Raw genomic sequence first — 19,939 nt, forward strand, 5'->3', positions numbered from 1 at the left:
ACAAGAGATTAAGAATGTCATGGTGCGAACACTTTAATTTGTGTTATTTATTGTTGCTCCTCTGGTCGATCTGCAGTCATAACTTTTTTGATCTGGGCTCAAGGTCGAGGGAACCAGTTATTGTTTTTTTTTTTTTAATTTTTTGCCAACCATTATTGTTTTTATTAATCCATCATCTATGCTTCCATCTTTTTGTGTGCAAACTAATTAATAACAGCTTTAACACGTGTTGATCCTACAGATCTCTCTCGTTGACATTATATTATATAGATCCCCAAAATGTCGACATTGGGAGGTGACTTGGAACAAAACGCGCCGATCGACTTGGACCCTCCCGTGGGGCTGCACCGTCCTTCACCTGGTGACTCTTCAGCAAGGCCAAACGAGGAATCAGGTGAATGAGTACAAAAGCTCTTCTTATTTCTGTGTCCTTTGGATCAATAGATGTCATTAAAAAAAAAAATGCTTGCATTTCTTTAACAAAGGTTTGGTCAGAGAAAAAGGACTCGATATATTTCTAAAGTAAAATTTTGAGTTCATTTCAATGTTGCAAATACAAAAATCAAAATTGTTCAGGAAATCATACTATTGCCTCTTTCTTGTCAAGAAATCTTGATAAGTAAGGTCTTTCCCCACTTTTTGTTGGTTAGATACATTAATCAATGGGCATATTTATATTATCAAAGTAGAACTTGCTTCTTCAAATGGACCTTTGCCTCTTTAAATTTCATGTTGTTTTTTTTTTCTTCACTATGAATGCATCATAATGAAGTTTTCACTTTGGTAATTGCTTTTCGTTGTTTCAATCAATACTGCCTTGGTTGCTTTTTATAAGAAACAACTAAGCAAATCGCATTGATAAAAAAAGTTAGTCAAAATTGGTCAGAGAAAATAAATAGGTAAAAACTCTAACTTTTTCTCAAAAATATCCTTATTTATAGGGGAGATACTGTAAGGAAGATAATAAAAAATTATTAAATATTAAAAGGATTGTGGGGGGAGAGAATGTGTAGTGAAAAGAATGCTTGGAGAGTCATGTGATAATAAATGTGTAGATATTAAAATGAACAATTAAATGAGGACAAAATGAGAAATTAACACCAAAAATTTGGGACATCCTCTAAATATTTCTTACAAGTAGGAACAAAACATAAATAGTAGTTGCTTCTTATAAAAAGAAATGGATGGAGTACATCATAAACATGAAAATCTCCTCCTCCTCAAGATGCACTTAACAATAATTGAACACAACTACCTTTTTAATATATTACTCAAAACACTTATCCTATGTCATGTACAGGGGCACTAACAAAAGCAGCTATATAGTATCCTATATATGCCAACATCTTCAACAGTGTGTATTCATTTAATCATTCAGGTGAGGAGAGGGCATGGAAGGAGGATTTGTGCCATGCAATATGCGGTAACAAGTGGAGTGATGTGAAAGTAATTCTGGATCAAAACCCTAATGCTTTGACTTCAGTAATTTCTTATAAAGGCAGAACAGCACTTCATGTGGCTGCAATGTTTGGGAATGTCACCATTGCGGAGGAGTTACTAAAATTACTGCCTCCAGAATTCGTTCTAACTCCTGATTCTGACGGTCGTACAGCACTTCTAATGGTTACTTATTTTAGTGGAAACACTCAAGTCGCAAAATCCCTCGTAAACAAGAATAGCCGCACACTTGTAATTCCAGACATTGTTGGTGATCTTCCTGTTATAGTGGCTTTTGGAAAGGGTTACCAAGAAATGGTACGTTATCTTTATTCTGTCACTCCATTGGAATGCCTCACAGGCCGTTCGGGTTCTAGGCTTCTTCATCATTGTTTACATGCACAATGCTTTGGTATGTTATAGAATCTTGCTTCTTTTGTTTTTGATGCTCTTGTCAATTCATGGCGTGACTATATATACACACACACATATCTATATGTATAATGCAGATATCGCGCTGAATTTGCTTCAACAATGTGAAGAATTGCTTTCAGTGCCCTATAGTAATTCAGGGATGACCCGGACGCAATTCTTGAGATCGCAACGTTGAACACTGCTATTCTTAGCTCAAGTGAACTTATCTTCTGGAAACGATGGATCTATAATTGTTGGTACCAGTGGACTTAAGTATATGTGTGTGGGTATCAAATGCTTTCCTTTCTTTTTCATTATCATGTGTAGATTTTGTTTGTGTTATTTTCTCCCCATTCTTTAGATTGTACCATACAACATCACGATTGTGAACAGAGACTATATTAAAACATGAACACTAGCCCCCCACACACATAATTGCTAATAGGTTATTTCCTTGGTCTTGATTGTCGTCAGCAAAGAAACCTTGCAGAATATAATTTAGAAAATATACTCAATGAGATTATTACAATTGAATGTTGTGAAGAACAACCTATAAATAAATAAAATAAGTGGGAAAAACCTGATTCAGAATATATTTAATTAACATAGAGGACATGTTTTTTCATATGCTGTTTTTATCCTATTTATTTATCATCATCGTTATTAATGCATTCCTTAAACGACGTGATCTTTCTTTGTTTCTTTGCCCATCTAAGATATAAATATACCTTCAACCATAGCTTCCAATCATGTTTGCGTGGACATCGGCCAAGAAGATGGAAGTCAAGGAGATAAAGCGAAACTTACCAAGCTAGGTATGTTACAAAAACATTGTTTGGAGAATATATGCAACACCTAACTTTCTATATACCAGAAGGGTCCACTTAACATCTGTGGATCACTAGACGCCAGTTTTCTATTATAGAAAATGACAAATTTTTTTTATATATATAAATACTGACGAGTGATTCACACACTTGAACCCTACTTCTGAAGAACGTATGACAGACACACAGATTTAAAATAATACTACTATTATATAAGTTACTACCCTGGTCATTCAGGACAATGACCCTTACCTGAGCACTGAAAGTACACACTCCCTTAAAGAAGGATACAAAATAGTATAATTACTAGTAAGTGGGGGTTACTTGCTCTTAAACATCTAATAAGTCAGATAATTAAATATCAAAATAATTATTCTATAGGTACAAAAGCAGCAGGCATTCCTGCTCTTCATACAAGCCCACCTTCAGCACTTATGACCTCCTTACTCTTGGAATTGCTTGCTCTAGCTGTATAATATAGGAAGGGAGGGTGAGATTCAAACGAATCCCCGTAGTAGTAATTTCCATCAAACAAATGTGCAGATTACATAAAGCATGCAAAACAAGCCAAAGTGGAACATAACCTTGCAAGCTAATGCAATTAAGCATTTATGCGCAATGACAGATAGACAAGCTGAATAAATAATGCGCAAATAATTGGCAATCACTGCCCCATGTCTATCAGCTACACGTAATCACGGCTAAATAATCCATGCAAGGAATTAAGGATTACATGTTCTCATGCTTTAGAAAAGCAATATGGCACAAACAGACATGCAGCAATCATACACAAGTGTAAGGTAGGAAAGAACTACTACCTGAACCTTCTGCTTCAAAATCAAACCTTACTTGTTTCCTTTCTCTTAGCTTCTTCGGTAGGCTTTTGCAGATATCAAAACCTATTATTTTAGTAAGGGTAGGTTAATGCTTGATCCAACTAAAATTCATAAATTAGAAATCTCTCTTTAAATCCCAATCCTTTTTCAATCTCTACCCTTACTTAATAGTTTGGTCATCCTGGACAATTTTTCTTATTTAATACATTTACTGTGGAGAGTTTCTCTCTTTATCTCAGCCCAAATAGTTACTTTTCTTAGTAATTGATCATCTTGGTCAAAAATAATATATTATACACACACACACAAGTCTTCTATCTTTAAAATATTTTCTATTAACACTTCATATTAAATCTCAAAATTATTCTCCAGTTTTGAAAATCATCGTCACAGCACTTTGATAAATTTCTAACCATATTCCAAAACAACTATATATAACAACTCTATTAGCCTTTAATTACTCTTATCCCCTTGCCTTTCAAGCTTACTAATCGAAAGTGTGTACACATACACAAATATATACTTTATAGCACTTCCCATGCCAAACACCTAACACTTAGGCGCCTATGGTAGAGTATAAATTATTATTTTTGTACTTCTAACTTGCTTCTAAAATTGGCTTGGCTTAATTAACTTCATACTGTAATTTCCAAATCCATACAATTCTTCACTTTAAGTCTAAAAGAGAAATTCCAGATTGGATGCCAATAGCTAAATCATTCCACTCAACATTCTATAGGTTCTTTTATCAATAAAATCCAATGATTTCTCAACACTTTGTAACAAAATATCCCTTGGTTCAAAGTTTCACATTTTAGAGTTCTAATCAATTTTCCTCTTAAAAATTCAAAAGTCCCCAAGCTTCAACCATTTCTATTCACCATTCGATCATATAACAAATTAACTTACATAATCATCACTTATCATTCAAAACCTTAAGAACAAACCATACATGGTTCTCCTCCTAGTAAATTTTGAGTATCAAGGTTCTAAAACCACACTCTTATTTATTTATTTATTTAGACAGCATTTCCACATCAACTCTAGGCTTCCAAAGTCAATTCTTCATATCACCACCAAACAGCTGCGCATCATTATTCTTTATATTCCTAATCATTCCTTCCATTAAACTCCAACTCTCCCACTCACACTTGAATCCCAATAAATTTTTACCCTCAACTCAAAATCCTTATTTCAACATCTTGTTTCAATTGCTAACTTAAATCTGGAAATTTTCATGTTGGAGAACAATATTTAAAATAACTAGCTTAGAATCTTTAAACTTAAATTCCAGATTTACAGCTCACACACCACTACTTCCTTCTTTCTCATATATCTCTCGCTACTCACATTCCAGCTCCCACGGTCACACTCAAGCAATTATATAAATATATAAAACCCGATACATCCATGTATAAACATACATCTCTGCCACTTTAGTTTCTAAAATTTCAGTCCCATGACAGCAACATTAATCAACATATCAGTGACATCAAAATTGGAAGACCCATAACCTCCCGTCACTAAATCAACCAGAAAATATATACTTATATGTACATATAACACAGGCCCATAAGCTAAACTTTATTCTGCTACAGATTGTGTATACATATAATATTATATTATATTCTTCCTAACTTACAGAACCTGAAGCTACAAGTATCGAAACTATATATATATATATATATCAGTTCGGTCTCCACTCAAACAAGAAACGAAATCAGCATGCAGCGACAAACCTCTGTTTTTCGGCAGCCAAAACAGAGAAGGAAAACAGCACATGCAAACTCAAAAACCAGCACCATATACTTCAATATTGCCATATAACATGAACCCACCGATCCTTCTCTCCTTTCCTTAACTTTCTCTCACTAAACCCAACTTCTACCTTCATCAACACCTCAAACAGCCCTTGTTTAACGACAATAAAGATGCGAGAAGGTTTAGAGAGCTCACCTGGAATGTTTGATCGGTTTGCATGCACTGGATACTACCTCCGGTCACTCCTCCAGCTCCACCAACTCAGTTTCTTCCGTGCTCTCCTTCTCTCACTCTCCATCTCTACCTCTCTTTTCTTTTGGGCACCGAACGAAATGAGTTAGACACGTGGGTAACCAGCTGTTACATGGAGGAGTGAATCAGATGGCTATTAGAGAAGGTAGCACGTGTATTACAAAGTTCCTGGACCAATCTTGACCTCACACATAATTATTTCTCCAATCCTATCATTTCTCCTATTTTTCTGAAATATAAGATATATCCAGAAATTAAACCAAAATATCCTGAATGGATTTTTCTTATCCATCACAACTGGTTATCCTAAAATTCTCAGATTAAATATAAATCTCTAAGTATTTTTTCCATAATTTCCAGAGAAAATAAACAATTCTTCTCTTAAAATTATCTATTAAAATTATTTAAGCCATTTTTGGGGAAATACCTTTTCCAAAATGTCTCTAAACCCTAAAAATCATTATTCCATAATTTTTCCCCCTTTATTTGGCAAATAAATAATTTTAATAAATTTTTCTCTTTTCTACTCATCCTAAATCATAAAATTCGGGGTGTTACAATACATATAGGAATAACATATCAATTTGTAGGCATTAAGAGAGTAACTTTTACTTTGCTTTTTTTAAAATTAATATTAATATCTTATATTTCCCCCCTCCCTAAATTTAAGAGCTAATAAAGAAATTTATTTTAATACTAAATGTAAGATTTCAGTTCACCTTATATCCTTCAAATCTATAATTTTTTCTCCTAAATCTCCCTGTTGATTACATATATTAAAAGAGTTTTCTGTTAAAAGAGTAGTTTACAGTACAAATGATTATAAGGAGTACTTTAGGGAAACCAATACGCTTTTTTTGAAAGCAAAAATTAACTAAACTATTTAATTTTCTTAATCTACTGCAAATTAGTTATTAAGTTTCTACATCGTAGGACATGATGGAGTAGTTATGTCGTGTCACGGAATATGACAATTTCGCATATATAATTGCCCAAAATCATGATATGGAATCGTACTCAACAATAAGTAGAAGTCTTTCCTTCGATTAACAGTATGCTATCTCTTCAATACAAGATTTCTATTTTAACATTTGTTCAGAAGAGTAATAAAAAATTTGGACTTAATTAACAGGGCATGGTTTACTACTAAAGCTCATCAACTCCACCGATAATTTTGTAGGTACGGATGCTAACTTTCATATCTCTTCAAAGAATTGGTTACATCTTCAAGCTTACTCTTAATTTTCATAAATCAGATTAAACTAACTAAAAGATCCATGTGTGATACGTATCAATGTAGGATTTAAGAAAATACAGGAGTTAAAGCTGCTGCATGCACAAGCAGATGAACTTCTTCGCCTAGTTTGTAAGAATGCAAGGAAGGCATACCAAAAGGGAGTTATAAATGAGGCTTTATGTCTTGCAGCTAAAGAAGGGAATGTGGAGTTTGTGTTTCAAGTATCAAAAGTAATCCCAGAGGGTTTCGTCGGTCGGACATTGCTTAAGTGTTTCAATGAAGCTCTTCACCATCGACAAGCTAGGGTTTTCAATCTTATCCATGGGCTCCGCTTCAAGGATGGCCTAGTAACAACCACACCTGATCATAATGGAAATTACTTGATGCATAAGGCAGCTATGAAGGCTCCTGATCACGTTCTTAATCGTATCTATGCACCTACACTACAAATGCAAAGAGAACTGCAATGGTTCAAGGTTAGAGAAAGACATGATTTAATTTTTAAATCATAATCTCATATAAGATTGAATCTGTTATAATTAAATATTATTGCATAAATTAATCAATTAAATACAACTTGTCTGCAAGTATTTGAGAGTGTTCTCCTCTACGGGTTCCACTTTCTTTAAAGGCATGTTGAGTGTTCTAGAATCATTAAAGGGCATCACAAAACTAGTAAATCTCATGAGGCCTGGCTTTGAACCAAAGTTCCACTTCCTTTGTCGTTTTCTCCCAAACTGGTTATATAGTAGAGTCTATCTGGTCTTGACAAGAAGAACATAAAAGTAATACTTTTTGAAATAAATGCAGGAAGTGAAGAGTTGAACCCCTCCAAGCTGTAGAATATTTCGAAACAAAAATGGTATGACGGCTGAAGAATTATTCAGAGGAAGTCATAGAGAGTTAATGAAGCAAGGAGAGAAATGGATAAAGACCACAGCATCTTCATGTTCAGTTGTTGGTACCCTAATTGTGACCATTATGTTTGCTGTAGCATTTACTGTTCCAGGAGGAAATGATCAAAATCTTGGTTATCCATTATTCATCAAACAACCATTTTTTAAGGTTTTCATATTCTCAAACATATTATCGCTTCTCTCTTCTTCAACTTCAGTTGTAATGTTTCTAGCAATTCTTACCTCTCAATTTTCAGAAGAGAAGTTCCTCAAATCCTTACCTTCAAAATTGATTTTGGGTCTTTCTTTTCTTTTTATCTCCATTGTAAGTATGATAGTAGCCTTTCTTTCTACCATTCGTCTCATGTTGAGGCATACAAACTACTCTTGGAGTGTCCTTCCCATTACTGTACTTGCAAATGTTCCGATCTTCTTTTTTGTGCTGTCACAATTCCCTCTTCTTCTGCACACTTTTGTTTCTACGTATGGGAATATCTTCGACAGGAAAGTGGAGCCATGGCCATAAGACGGATTTGTAATTGATGTACCACTTTGTTATTGTATTATTTGAATAATTACGACTTGATATTTCTAGTCAATTATATTGACATGACCATTTATAGGAAAGGAAGCTGTGGTTGTGAAATTTACTTTTCTTTTTTCAATTGAATTTTTACATTGATCAATCATGATGTTTCATTGTTTCTTGTCAATTTCATTGATTAGCCATGGTCATTGTTTGCTAAAGTGCCTCTAATATAAAACTGTAATAATCTAGGCTTTCTTTAAATATTAACCAAGTCAAATTGACTTGGAGGATGAATTAAGTTTCAAAAATTGCAGATTATGACTTTAAATTGATGCTCTTAGGGAATTCCTGTTCAAATTAAGCGGTGAGGAGAAGATTTTAATACTCCTCCGGTTATAAATATAAAACCCATTTTATAGTGTATATTACACTACAGAATAAGTCTTATATTTAAAACCAGAGGAGTACTAAATATGATGTATCTTATATTATTGTTGCATAATGATAAATTATGTACATTATGTCAATCTCTTTCCCACATGTCACTCTTTATTGGAAATTTATTTCCCCCACAACCAAAAAAAAAAAAAGATCACATTGATCGATGATATCACATCTTGATCACAACTTTGACACAATCTGGATGTCTCATTAGCTCAAATGCTTTGCTTATATCTTCCAAGTGGATCTCATGGGTCCAAAGTTCATGAATTGGAATTTCCTGTAACAAGAAAATTAATCTATTACTTAGCACATGCGATAAGTGACAATATCTCTAATTAAGCATATAATTAAGAATCGCCTTGTGCATCTGAATGTAGATACTCAGTTTACAAGCTTTTTAGCAGACATAAATCTCCTAGAAATTTTGATGATGATTATTAGATGAATAAAATCTGACACATAGCTAATCTCTTCAAGTTGAGACCAATTAGTAAGCCCAGTGATTTCTTTCAAGATATACTATAACGCAGGCCTGTTTGAGTTTTTACGGAAATTACACTGATTTTTTTTTTTTGCCTATTTTTAACAGCACTTTTTTCTTCAATGTCATCGAGGTTATGGAAACATGCTCTCCGGTTTTTCATAACTTCCCCAAAATTTTCAATATAAATATAAAATTACACAAATTATCTCCGAGTTTGCCATAATTACATAGGTATTCTTTCTATTTTAAAAACACATAGAAAACTCTCTGGAGAATAGATGTATAATTTCATTGCAGGTCACTACAACTTCTATATTTTTATATAGCTTTAAGAAATAAAAAAATCATCAGAAAATTTCTACAAAGTTGGAAAAAAAATTGCAATATATTTACTCTTATTTTCAATTCGCTGGGATTTGTCCAAAATTTATTTTAGATACTAACCTTTGTGTGACACATGTGGGCTATAAAGGGAAGATCAGAGATGGGCTTTATGCCTCCAAATACACAACCCTTCAATGTTCTTCCATGAAGAATGGTAGCATAACTTAACTGCGCACATTCAGCTCCAGCACTTACTACTACAGTTGTGCCCCCTCCCTGTACATATATTGCATGAGAAAAACTTGAATATCACCTATCTCACCATTAACTGATAAGTAAATTTCACATTTGTTTACCCTTTTTCATTTTCTTTTGGTCAAATACTCAAAACGTATCAAATTATTTCACTGTTCTTAATTAAGAAAACTTAAGCTATTGGTCTTATAATTTTTATATATAGTTGGAGAAACTAAATTGGAGAATGAAATGTACCACTCTAGTAGATTCCATGGCTTCATTGAGCAAAAAGGGACCGCCGGTGCACTCAATAGAATAATCTACTCCCATTTCACCACTTAGTTCTTTGACTAGTTGTGAAAGAGGCTTATCTGCAGATAACTTGTTAGGATATATAAAGTCTGTCATTCCAAAAGCTTCTCCCTTTTCTCTCTTCTTCTCATTTTTGTCAATCCCAATTATCTTCGTTGCCCCCATCAATTTTGCTGCACTTACAGCCTGCATCATTGCTAGCCATAATCTCTACTTTTGCTAATATTACTTACTAAGAAAGTATGCTATCAACAACTTGCACCTAAACTTCATTATAAATTCATCATATATGTGCGAGTACTAATTCCATATATATACGTAGAAATTTAACCCTATCTGAAGAAACAGGACTTCAAATCCCATATTGAAGAGTAATATATGTCAAACCTAAGTAAGGATAAATGTGAGCGTATTAAAATTACTCCACCTGGTCCACAATATAAGTTGCTTTTAAAAGGATAGATTAGTCTAAAATATGAATTAACATTTATTTTTCAATTTTGTCTCAGTAATTAATATACTTAAATTTAACTCTAATATTTTTCTCTCTTTTTCACAATTTCATTTCATATGGGTAAAGATATAAACAAATTTCAATTTGAGATCGATTATTTAATGAGTTCACTACTATTTTTTGGTTTTGATGAATTAGTTAAAATGACTTATATTGTGGATTGAAAAGAGTATGTATTGTACTCCCTTTGATCCTTATTATAAGATACTTCTTAGAAGGAAAGAAGGTTTCTTATTATGAATCACCAAACAACATATTAATCACATTTTTCCAAAATTGCCCCTATTTAAAAGTTTGATGCAATTTTCCTTTTCGACTTATGTAATTCATATTTCTAAATATGGGTAAATTTGGAAAAAAAATTCATTTTGAAACAAATTTAATGACTCAACAAGGTTCTGATGAAGTGGTTGGAGGTGCTCTTATGTGAGAAAGAGAGCATAATGCTAGACTCAAACCTTGGGAATAAAAAAATTACATTGATAAAGTTACCCCATAAAAGAAGTACTCATCATCTAATACCACATACAAAATAATAAATTTGTACTCAATCAGAGAACTAATGAATAATATCAGTAGATCAAAGAGAGAGATGCATACCCCTAATCCAACGGCACTAAGACCAAAAACAGCAACACTAGATCCTTCTTCAACCATGGCTTCTTTCCAGGCAGCTCCAAAACCAGTAGAGAAGCCACAAGAGATGAAGCTGCCGTGAGCTGCATCAATGCCTGATTCAACTTTGAGAACATAGTTAGCGTCAATGACCGTATACTCACACCATGTGGCACAACGCATACAATGATATGCCTTTTGACCTCTCACACGCATTCTAGAAGTGTTGTCTGCCATCAACCCATTAAACCTTATAGGATATCTCATGCATATGTTGCTCTTCCCTTTTATGCAAACCTCACATTCTCCACACTCTGATATGCACAATGGAATCACCATATCCCCTGCCTCCACATTCTTCACTTCCTCCCCTTTGCTCTCCACGACACTGCGTTTCATTAATATATTTTTCATTCATCATCATTAAGTTTGAAGAATCTTAAAAGTATAATTTATTCAAGTTACACTTTTACTTGGCTTATTATTTTAAATCTAAATCTAAATCATATACTAGGTTACTGCTGAATACATCATGAGCTAGTTTAGCCCGTATTATTATTTTTTCAGATAATATTTAAACTATTTAATTGCCTTATTAAGAGCTAGAGCTGACCAAAATATTCTTCTGGTTTATAAAAATATTTTGATTAATCTGTTAAAATTTTTTAGTCCTATTCTATCTTGTTAAATATACATGTAATATTTTTATATCACATAAATTAATGGACAGATAAATGTTTTGATCAAATCAGATCATTAAATTTTTTATTTTTAATTCCAAATAAAATCAGTGTAAAGATTAATTTATCTAATAAACTAAAAAAAATTAAATTAATTGCCGTGGCTGTACTTTTTTTTTGGCCAAGTGGCTGTACTTATTAGAACAGGCAGAAAGCCAAGCCTACCTCCCTTCACATGATGATACGCCAAATATATAATTTCTTTTGTCATTATTCTTACTAAATTGACTTTTCTTTTGCCATCACCTGCCTAAATTGACTTGGACTTTGGAAGATGATATTATTTTGAAAATAATTAAGGAGAGAAAATTAAAATTAATTTCACAGAAGGACTTAACAAGAAAAGATAGTATAAGCAATATATAATAATAATATTGTACCGATAAAAGAAGCATAATTATAAGCTTATAATTTATTTTAGCTTAAACTCAAGAAAGGACGGTAATTTATAGAGCTCACCCAATTCCTTCATGGCCTAGAACTTGAGGATAATTAGCCTGCATACCAATAATTGAAGACAAATAACAAAAGATGAATAACGTATGATTGACTTTGGCCACATCAAACTCAAACTCAAAATTAATATTAGTATGTATTACAGTGTTAGATATAATTTTTTTTCTTTTTTTGGACATTATGCAAAAACTAGCTTGTCCTGCTAAGGAATTTTCTCTAATTTTAAAACCAATGCAAATTTTTCATGAAACATATATAAGAGTACGAAACTTATGTTAAGTTTTTTAAAATAACACAAAAAATATCTCCATTTTTAAATTCAAACCGGACTAGAGTTTTTCTGCAGTTATATATGGGCTACCCTTTACTTTAAAAATTTCACCCCTGAATTTTCACGAGTTATTTATACTGCTGATCTATTTTAAAAAATATGCACAAAATTTCATGAATCTCATAACGCTATTGTACATACTCTATCAACAATCAAATTTTTAGATAATTGTGCCACAATCTGGTTTTGAAAATATATGAAAGAATCAATATAATTTTATTAATTTCAATGAATATCTGTGTGTAATTCCTCTCAATATATATATAAGTAGGGCATAAGAAAGGGATCAAAGGACTAACATGTGGGAGTCCTTCAGTGGCAGAGATGTCTGAATGGCAAACACTAGCACAAAGCATCTTAACTCGAACTTCTGAAGCTTTTGGAGGCTCAACTTCTATCTCTTCCACCTTCACTCCCTCTCCTATTCCCCAACATACGGCACCTATATATACAACCACAATACAAACCGAAAATTGCCTGAGTAAATCTAATCTGAACAGTCGAAATTTGATACACACACATAATCATAGGAAGATATGAATAAATATAAAATTGATGCCTTTGCAAGTGATAGCCTGTGGTGAGTTGCTCATTGGCAGAGTCTCTGTGAAGATAATTAATACAGAATTTGACTGATGAGAAGAGGAGGAGGAGGACGAAGAAGAGAAAGAGAAGGAGCTAGAGTGACGGTATGGAGAATTCCAACTCCTATATGTGTGTGTGTGTAACGGATGAACTTATGACAAAAATAAATAAGTATATGACGATTGTAGGTTTACAACTTGAAGTTCGGCCGGCTGCTATTTCCGTATAATTAAATGAAGCTCACTTTGGCTTGTCCTTCTTTTTTTTTTTAATAAATCAATTGCTTTCACATGTCATTATTACAAGATGAAACAAATTTTTGAATACCACCTACAGTTCTAATTATAAAATTTCGTTTGTAGATTATAAATGAAACCTTATAATTAGGACCGGAAGTAGTACTATTTTTTTGGAATGATATATATTATAAGCAATAATAATGCAAATTAACTAAGTCATGCCTAACCATATTTGCCGTGATAAGGTAAAATAGTTTGTCATTATAAAATTTATTAATTTGTTATTCATTTGATTTTTTTCAAACTTGTGTATAAATTTTTATATCGATGTATGTGCGCAATGAAAAGAACCGATTATTTAATTGTTGGTAGATCGATCGCGGCTTTCCCGACGAGTTTAAGGTAAACATGACTTTGAATTGAGCTAAATTTTTTAATAATATATAGGTAATTTTTTTTCCTATATGTCATTCTAAATCAGAAACAGAATCAAAAAGCTAGTAATCCACTTCATTCAACAGGACACAATAATATTTTTTTTCCCCTGACCTTTCAAGACATATATGTTTTATAAGAACAATTTTATTGTCCATATGATGTGTTGAATCAACAATTAAAGATATCGATAATTTTTAATGATGTAACTTCAACCACCCCTTGAGTATTATGAAACGACATGGACTGGAAAAAAAAAAAGAAAGATATAACTTTATTTTATAGATAGTGGATATGTAGTTGGAGGAAATTGTTTTGGAATATAATCAACCATTATTGGATTGCTGTGGTTGAGTGGTAATAAATAATAATTATATTTTTGTCTTGTAATCTTATAGCTAGAGCCACTTTAATATTTTTCTCTTTTCCATTTAAATCTCAGAAAGACTTGGTAATGTGAGAGAATTCAAACTTTTAAATTGAAAGTAAAAAATCATTTTGAATTCTTGTCATCATGTCAACTTTTAAATTCTCGTCATTATGTCAATTTTTATTAAAGAACTAATTTTCTGGTCCTATAATTTATAATCTTTTCCGTGAACTAATTTATCTTACTTTTTAATTAATCCTAATGATTTAATGTTTAAAACCATCTATATAATCGTTGGGCCAAAAAATCATCTATATAATCTTCAACTGTTTAGAGCCTGTCCTTACATTTCCTAACCACTTTTTTTCCCCTTATAGGTATTATTCTATTAGAAGCAAAGATATTCGAGGTACTATTTGGCACTAAATGTGAGTATCTTTTCTAGTAGGGATTCGAACTTTTATTCGCCATGTTGTGAGGGATTAGCTCTTTTTACTAGACCCAACCCTTATTAGTAACCATTAAATATACTCTCTCCCTCTCTCACACACACTATGTATATGGGCTGATAGAAATTGTTGGAAAAAGAAGACTCTTGTGAGATTAGTTAAGAATTAAGAAGACGAAAATGGCCGCACAAGGACTTCATTTCAGATTATTGGAGGCCCAAAATAAACCTATAACAAACAGCACCAATTCCACCCAATATTTATGGGCCAAGCCTGTAGTTTCAATGTAAGCCAGAGGGGTTGAAATAGCATGGTATTAAGGCCTAAGTCGAGGCCTATTTGTTGGTGACTATTTCGTTTACCAAATTGCCTAAGGCACCAACAAGAGTTGGTCCACTTGGTAAGAAGTTGGCTCATAACTTACAAGATCGTGAGTTTGAATCCCGCTGCTGATGTGAGAATCTTGTTGGTGAGCTATCTATAAGTACCTCTGTAAACACTTTCTAATCCTGGAGGCATGCCCTAGTCTTGATGAGCCCCCCGGACCCAACTCACCTAAACTTTTTGTAACAAAAAAAAAATTGCCTAAGGCAAAGATGCGCAGGGTAATTACAGTGCGTCCACCAGAAGTTGCATGCAGAAGGATTCCATTGTACTCGTATAACGATAACATACAAGGTCCCCTATCTTTCTTTTGAAGGAGTTATGAGATAAGGAGGTCTACTATAGGGCAATGTAATATTGCGAAGAAGGGAGTGATTACCCCGAGGGGAGTTAATATTATTGGACTTTATAATTTGACTTAATTTTAGTTTTGATCCTGTAATTTTAAATTGATGATTTTTGTTACTATTATTTTACAAGAACTTGTTAATGGTTGCCGATGGTGTCTAGTGACATAAAAGCTTTTTAAGGAAAAAAAAATTATGCAAGTTGGGTCATAAAGATTTATCAGAGTTAAGGCATGCTTCCAAACTCAAAGAATACTTATAAAGATATTTATAGATTGCCCATCAACAAGGTTTTCATATTAACAAATGGGATTTGAATTCACAATCTTATAGCTTATGAGCCACTTTTTTACTAACTGAACCAATTTTTATGAGCAGTTTAGAGAATTTCTTTTCAAATTCGGCAATAAGGACTTTGATAGTCTATTATCAGAAAGTATATTAAAAAAATTCCACTTGGCCAAGAACAAAATATTATTCTTTTAATTAATTACAGTCTTTTTGGCCAAAAAAATTAATTACAGTCTAGAACTAGATATAATAGTTGGCAAAAAAAAAATCTAGACATAATGGAAAACAAGGAGAGTTAGAGCTATATGAAAAAAAAAAAAGAGAAAATCACAAATAAAGACCCTTGAATTAGTTAAATTACAATATGGTCACCTGAATAAGCCAAATTATCATGAGGGACCTGGTCTCCAATTGCAAATAGCAAATGTTGGTGAAAAGATGAAATTGCCCCTTAGTAATTTGAATGAGCTGAAACCGTGACATGTAGTCCCCCCACTATTGACAACTTCCCACTGTTCTCTGCATTCTCCCAATTTTCTCCATTGTTGCGCACTTGCTTGTTGCCATTTTGCTGTAAGAGTAGTATGGAGAGGAGTGTTGCAACCACAAAGACCATATTTGGTGTGACAGAGGTGAACAAAACTGTGGTTTATCGGCATTGTTGAAGGGTTGAAGGCATCACTGAACAGTGCGACAGCAATCGCTTTAGGTGATTAGAGTTAGCAGCTACATTGGGCTAGTGATTGTGGTAAGTTTGGTGGCTAATTTTGTTTGGATTGGTTATTGCAAGAATGTGCGAATCATTGGCGAGAGTAAAAGAGTCTAGGGCAAGAAAGGAGAAGTATCCAAATTTTGATTGAGTGATTAAGAATGTTTTACTGTGAAAAATATATGTTTTTTTTCTGTTAAATGACTTGTGGGAATGGTATTTGTGTGGGGAGGGAATGACAATATCAGTTTCATAAATAACAATAATAGTAGGGAAATTAACGACATAGGATATGGTTAAGGGTAAATTAAATTGAAGAGGTACTAAGTGTGTTTTGTTGTAAATGAGAAGATGGATGGTGGGATTTGATAAGTTCAATAATGAAAATAACAATTTGAGAATAGCAAATGACAAGTTGTTGATTAATTGGGAATAAGAAGATGTTAATGCGATGTTGACTAGTTGGTAATGGGAAATAACAAAATTTGTATGCGGAAGTAGATGTTGATAATAAGAAATCACTTGTTTGAATAGCAAAGCTGAGTATGACAATTTGATAAGTTTATCATTTTAAATGACAAGTTAATAACTTTAAATGACTAGTGTATGATCAGAAATAACAATTGTGATAAGTATGTGAGAATAACAAGTTGAGCTTAAAGATTTGACAACTTTTGTAGAGAAAATAACAAGTTTATCATAGGCATTTGATTGAAGAACGAGTGTTGACAAAATTGTTGTTAGTCAGTTAATAAGTTATGTTAGTGAAATATTGTATGTTGAATATTCTGCAAGAAAAAGGATATGGCATCTCAGGGAGCCTCCGGATCAAAACTGGCACACAATGGCTAGTTGCTATTTAGAAGGGAGTATTTGGCTACATTAGGTGACAATGATATCAGAGGCAAACAAAAAAAAGACGTTGTGTCAAAGGCATGCAGAGCTTTTTCTGATGAGGAGAGAAAGAGGTACACAGAAGAGGCGAAAAAAAGAAGGCCAGAAAAGATTGAAGAGGAGAAAAAGAAGAAATATGTACCATCATTTTTAACCCAAGTGTCCATGAAAGGTTTTAAGAAATTACTGCACTTTACAAATAATAATGATGAGTTAAGGGATAAGGTGGAGAGGATAGGATTTGGAAGCTTAAATTGAAGAGACTCCCTCGTGATCTCATTGTGACTATGCTAAGATCATATGACCCACCAACACATCAATTTACAATTTGGGAAAAAATTGAGGAAATAGGAGCAAAACATGTTGAGAAGCTCCTAGGAATGCGTCGTGGTGGGGAAAAGATTAAAATTGAAGTTTTGGAGGATGAAAAAATGTACAAGAACTTGAAGATTGAGTATTAGAGAGTGCCATTCAGCAAAATACTGAATGACATTATTTATGGGGAGGAGGATCACATACTTGAATTCTTGTTTTTCTTATACACGCTGGGTACCTTTCTATGTCCATCATCTAGCTCAAAAGTGAGTGAGAGGCTGGGGAGAGTCATGTGTTCCATGATGGATGACTTTAGAAAGTATGATTGGGTAACACATATTATGGAGGACCTATGGAAAGAAATGGCTGACTTTGTGAAGCTGTATGACAAGGTAATGATGGGCAAGGGAGTAGTACCGTTGGTGCCTGCATATACTTGCTTTTGATATGAGTATTTTGTTTCTTACTTTGCAATACTTTATTGGCAATATGCACAATGTAACTGGTGATGATATGTGGTGTTGTAGTTTTTTTTCGGTGAGCATTTTAACCTTATCCAAGGTTTACCGTGAGGCTCCACCAGTGTTATCCAATACTGGACAGATAAGAAGATCAAAGAATTGGCAAGTACTGAGAGGAAGAGAGTTAGGGAGCTTTTGTATGGTAAGAAAGGGAGTCATGTTGTGTCTAGCAAAAACAAGAGGATAAATGTTGACTCTCTAAACCCGGTATATATATCTTTGGTAGAGTGATATTTTTAGTGAAGTGAACTTCTTGTTTCTTATAGTTATGCTGTCCTTTGATAAACTGAACTTGGTATAAATAAAACTTACGTTGTGATTGAGTTAAGTGAACTTGTCATTTGTTATAGTTGACATTGTTACTTGATAAACTTAACCTGTTAAAAAAGGAACCAAAGTTGTGATTGGATAATGTGAACTTGTCATTCGTTAAAGTTTAGATTTGGGTTGTTATTTGATAAACTTGTTATTGATTATACCTGAGTTGTGATGGGGTCAAGTGAACCTGTCATTTATTACAAGTAGTTGTTATTTGATGTACCGAAGTTGCTAATTATAATTCATCAGTTGTGATTGGCTAAGTTGAACTAGTCATTTGATATAGTAAAGTTGTTATTTGACATGCCGAAGTTGTTATTTATACTACTAATGAACTTGTTATTCGCAATAGTGACAGGTTGTTATTTGTTATAGTGTAGTAAGCTTGTAATTTCATATACTCAAGTTGTTAGTGATGATAGTTAACTTGTCATTGGGTAAAGTGAGATTTTCATCTACAATAGTGAGATCATTATGTGGTATAATTATGTTGCTAGTAAATTGATAAAGGCGATTGTCATGCAGGAGATGAAGCAGTTACGTGCGCGATTAATGAAAAGGATAGAAGAACGCCATCAAAGGCTGATGAATATGGTAGATGAGGAGCTCATGAAGATGCACATTCCAAGAGAGAAAAATGGCAAGTGAAAAGGAAAGGCTCCTGCTGAGACACTTGCATCAACTGTCAATGGTTCTAAAGATGATGATGAGGAGAGACAGAACACTGGTGAGACTAGTGAAGTTGTGCAAAAGAATGATAGAGGGAGTGATGGTGAGAGTAGTGAGGAGAAGGAGAAGGAAAAAGATGATGGAAGGTGGGAGGATGAGACAAGTGAGGAGGAGGAGGAGAAGGAGGATAAGAAGAAGGGTAACGAGGGGAGTGATGATGGGACAAGTGAAGAGGAGGATAAGGAAAAGGATGATGGAGAGAATAATGGAGATAATCAGGACAAGGATGAGAGATAGAGTGCACAAAAGGATCATGGGGACATTGTAGGCAATGTTGATGGGGATGGTGATGAAATGGAAGAAGGGAAGAGTGAAGACAGGGGTAATAGAACTGGTGGTAACAAGGACAATGATGAAATGGAGGCTAACATACTTATGCCTAGTACCCCCATAAACCTGTCATCCAATGTCTAAGGTGATGATATGGAGGGTGACACAACCATCACCATATCCCCTCTAGCAATTGTCAAATATGTTGACCCTGTTCAGAGCCAAACCCCCATCATAGAGGAACCTGTGACAGCAGCTGAAGGTGTGCAGGCACAACAAGTAAGGAGATCTACTGGGGTTTGCTTCAACAAAATTAAGCCTCTTTGGTTAGAGTTGAAGGCACAGACAAGGTTGAAAAGGCCTGCAGAGGATAAAGATGTTTTCTTCACCATTGTCAGTCGAAGTGTGAAAGGTGATGAAAGCGACTAGTAAGTATT

At 33.7% G+C, this 19,939-nt stretch overlaps 3 protein-coding genes across 3 annotated transcripts; 2 read left to right on the top strand and 1 right to left on the bottom strand.

The window, feature by feature from the left end:
* The first annotated feature begins 279 nt into the window (after positions 1-279).
* On the top strand, positions 280-7,276 carry LOC114721546 (uncharacterized). The gene is made up of 3 exons (XM_028907386.1): positions 280-394; positions 1,379-1,849; positions 6,828-7,276. The coding sequence occupies exons 1-3, from the start codon at positions 280-282 to the stop codon at positions 7,274-7,276; spliced, it is 1,035 nt and encodes a 344-aa protein (XP_028763219.1).
* Positions 7,277-8,799: 1,523 nt separating this feature from the next.
* LOC114721424 (alcohol dehydrogenase-like 2) lies at positions 8,800-13,239 on the bottom strand. Its single transcript, XM_028907249.1, has 7 exons — positions 13,206-13,239; positions 12,946-13,088; positions 12,319-12,356; positions 11,105-11,507; positions 9,934-10,176; positions 9,562-9,717; positions 8,800-8,910 (listed from the first exon to the last, which is right to left on the bottom strand). Exons 1-7 carry the CDS (start codon positions 13,237-13,239, stop codon positions 8,800-8,802), a joined length of 1,128 nt encoding a protein of 375 aa, XP_028763082.1.
* A 4,787-nt stretch (positions 13,240-18,026) lies between these two features.
* Positions 18,027-19,469, top strand: LOC114721554 (pheromone-processing carboxypeptidase KEX1-like). Its single transcript, XM_028907392.1, has 4 exons — positions 18,027-18,056; positions 18,192-18,225; positions 19,029-19,097; positions 19,204-19,469. Exons 1-4 carry the CDS (start codon positions 18,027-18,029, stop codon positions 19,467-19,469), a joined length of 399 nt encoding a protein of 132 aa, XP_028763225.1.
* The last annotated feature ends 470 nt before the right edge of the window (positions 19,470-19,939 follow it).

This window comes from Neltuma alba, unplaced genomic scaffold (genome assembly GCF_004799145.2).
Source record: "Neltuma alba isolate B1F8T4 unplaced genomic scaffold, ASM479914v2 tig00002292_pilon, whole genome shotgun sequence".
In the NCBI taxonomy this organism is placed as follows: Eukaryota; Viridiplantae; Streptophyta; class Magnoliopsida; order Fabales; family Fabaceae; genus Neltuma; species Neltuma alba.

Bases quoted from the DNA above. Each gene is read 5' to 3' on its own strand.
- LOC114721546 (XM_028907386.1), top strand. From the start codon at position 280: ATGTCGACATTGGGAGGTGACTTGGAACAAAACGCGCCGATCGACTTG. The intron at 395-1,378 runs GTGAATGAGTAC...TTAATCATTCAG, and splicing joins AAGGCCAAACGAGGAATCAG to GTGAGGAGAGGGCATGGAAG. The intron at 1,850-6,827 runs GTATGTTATAGA...GTATCAATGTAG, and splicing joins TTTACATGCACAATGCTTTG to GATTTAAGAAAATACAGGAG.
- LOC114721554 (XM_028907392.1), top strand. From the start codon at position 18,027: ATGGCTGACTTTGTGAAGCTGTATGACAAG. The intron at 18,057-18,191 runs GTAATGATGGGC...GTGGTGTTGTAG, and splicing joins TTGTGAAGCTGTATGACAAG to TTTTTTTTCGGTGAGCATTT. The intron at 19,098-19,203 runs GTAGATGAGGAG...ATGGTTCTAAAG, and splicing joins ATCAAAGGCTGATGAATATG to ATGATGATGAGGAGAGACAG.
- LOC114721424 (XM_028907249.1), bottom strand. From the start codon at position 13,239: ATGAGCAACTCACCACAGGCTATCACTTGCAAAG. The intron at 12,357-12,945 runs GTTAGTCCTTTG...ATTGGTATGCAG, and splicing joins CCACTGAAGGACTCCCACAT to GCTAATTATCCTCAAGTTCT. The intron at 8,911-9,561 runs GTTAGTATCTAA...TTCTTGTTACAG, and splicing joins CCCACATGTGTCACACAAAG to GAAATTCCAATTCATGAACT.